The 2,596-nt window shown below is 33.5% G+C and overlaps 1 protein-coding gene across 1 annotated transcript in view; it reads left to right on the forward strand.

Moving 5' to 3' along the window:
- The window catches only part of LOC105292214 (probable ATP-dependent RNA helicase DDX60), a 78,902-nt gene that overhangs the window by 15,308 nt on the left and 60,998 nt on the right, over window positions 1-2,596 (forward strand). Inside the window, exon 7 of the mRNA XM_023530767.1 lies at window positions 1,291-1,461. Within this exon, the coding sequence (XP_023386535.1) occupies window positions 1,291-1,461 (171 nt within the window). The remainder of the gene's footprint in view (window positions 1-1,290; window positions 1,462-2,596) is intronic.

Here is a 2,596-nt window from a genome sequence, read left to right on the forward strand (position 1 = left end):
AGTAGGTATGATGTGATGATGTGATGAAGGTCACATGACTCTGGAGTCAATATGTTTATGAGCAAGATACTTAGTTTCTCTTATGAACAGCAGCCTATTGGACATCTCCTTGTGGAATTTTAATAGGCATCGCAAACTTAACATGACTAATTTTTAAGACCTTGACTCTGAACCCATTCCATTGGAGTCTTCCACATATCAGTAATGGTATCTCTATCCTTATAATTATTCAGGACAAAAACCTGATAGATATTTTTAACTTCACTTTTTCCCTCATACCCACATCACTGTCACTGTGTATCCTGAAACTGCTGACTTCTTATCATTTCCATCCCTAAGACATTAATTTGAGACCCTGTCATCTCTTGCATGGACAAATGCAATAGACTAGCATTCATTAACCTACCTGTATTTCAGCTCCTGCTCTTTTTCTCCAATGATTTACTTTCTACACAATAATTAAAGAGATTTTTTTAAAAATGTAAATCTGATATCATGGTACTACTTTGCTCAAAATTCTACAAGGTTGTGTTATCAATGTTACAATAAAATCCCTGCAAACCATACATAGACTGTAGACACATAACAAACTTTTTAAATTGATGGATAAAGTCAAGTGACTTGTCTAATGTCTTAAGTTTTAGGAGAAGCAAGATTGTTGTCTCAGACTTTGATACCCTGACACAGAGAAAACTGTCCTAAGTCTGTATAGCAACCTCTTGCTCTAGTCTAGTTACCTCGCTGAACTTTTTGAATTCTTGCTCCTTTCCAACTTTCACCAAAGTGTGGAGATTGTAGTGATAATACTGTTAGTAGCAGTGATTCCTAATTATCAATTAGGAATTATCAATTATCAGTTAGGAGAAGACGGCTTTGAACATCAGGCAGATACATCATATTTGTTCCAGATGCCTCCATGGCTACTGAAAAGTGTCTGAACTGACAACACTGAAGAATTTACAAGTTAATCATTCAGGGACTTGCAAATTGGGTATGGCTTATCCAGATTTGTTAGAGTATATAGATCATGAGGAGAAATAGTTATTAATATTAAATTGGTACTTAGAGCCTAGTTAGGTACAGCCTCATTCTCATTCTTTCATTAAACATTTTCCAACTGTTCTGTTCTTCCCTAGGGATTTTATTTTTCTTTTATTCTTTGCAAGATTAAATTTCAGTATTTATTAATGGGAAAATTTCAACTTTTTTTTTCCTAGGGTTAAATATAACCTGAGCTTTGAATTTTGTCCCTTGTAATTGGTAGGTCTTTAAAAAATTTTTGTATTGCAGATAAATCAAACCTTGTCCTTGCTTCAGAATTTATGGCCAGAAGGAGCTGATATCAGAAGTGTTGTCTGCTCCATTTCATGCTCTGTAACACTAAAACTCTATAAAAAAATGTTACATAATGCACAAGACTGTGAAAACCTAAACACAGGCACAGAAAATCATAACATGCAGGTGGGATTCTTTCAAAACAATTTAATTATTAAATGTTACTTTTATTTTTTTCATAAAAATGCTATTTTATTTTATTATTAAATTTATTGGAGTGATATTGGCTAATAAAGTTATATAGGTTTCAAGTGTACAATTCAATAATATGTCATATGTGTATTACATTGTGTGTTCACCACAGACAGTTAAGTTTCCTTCCATCACCTTATATTTGACCCCAATGTCACTTTTAAAGATGTGGCAATACTTATGAGTAGTAGCTATAGGTTAAACTCATTATCGAACAGAAAATATGTGCTTGTCACTTGTTTGTTGAATAAACATTGATATAAATGTATTGATCATATTCTTATGAAGTCATGAAGGGCTCTGTACAAAACAAGTTAGAATAATTATTTTGTTTTCTGCAATGAGTTTGTCACTTCTTTCTTCCCTGACCAGAGGATAAACACCTATTTCATACTTGGTTTTGGCTGATCATGATGGCTGTTGAGAATGTCATAGACCAATTTTAGGAAATAGGTGTTGAGATTTAGTCTTTGCAAAAGCTGATGGAGAGTGACATTGCTGACTGTGATGAGGGCGAACCTGGATAACTAGCCATCCACTCTGTTGGCCCAGAACTCATGTTTTCTGTTAATACCAATAATAATGGTGATACTACTATTAATAATAGCAGTTAATTTTTACTAAGTCTTTATTATGTGCTAATGCTGGGTAACTTATACACATGTCATTAATCTTTACAGCCATTCTGCACTGTAGGTATTCTTGTAGGTATACTTTATAAATGAATAAGAGTCAAACAGCTACCTGGTGACAGAGCTAGGATGTATACCCGTGTTTTTTGTTTTTTGTTTTTTGCTTTTTTTTTGCTGTACTGCACTGACTTAGCATATAGGCATATCTTGTACTAAGGAACAGGTATGACAATAAGAAGCTTTATCACCCCCCTTGTATTTCTGCTTTGAGATTATAAATAAACAAGTACTAGACATGCCTCCATACAGGTGACCATCCTCCACTATTTAAAAAAATGAAAGCATTATATACAGTAAATGCTGGAGCTCTATTTTGAAGAATCTTCACTCCTGAGCAAAATTAATAGTTTGTACTGTTTAAAAAAATAAATCATATG

This window comes from Pteropus vampyrus, unplaced genomic scaffold, assembly GCF_000151845.1.
Source record: "Pteropus vampyrus isolate Shadow unplaced genomic scaffold, Pvam_2.0 Scaffold53, whole genome shotgun sequence".
Taxonomy (NCBI): domain Eukaryota; kingdom Metazoa; phylum Chordata; class Mammalia; order Chiroptera; family Pteropodidae; genus Pteropus; species Pteropus vampyrus.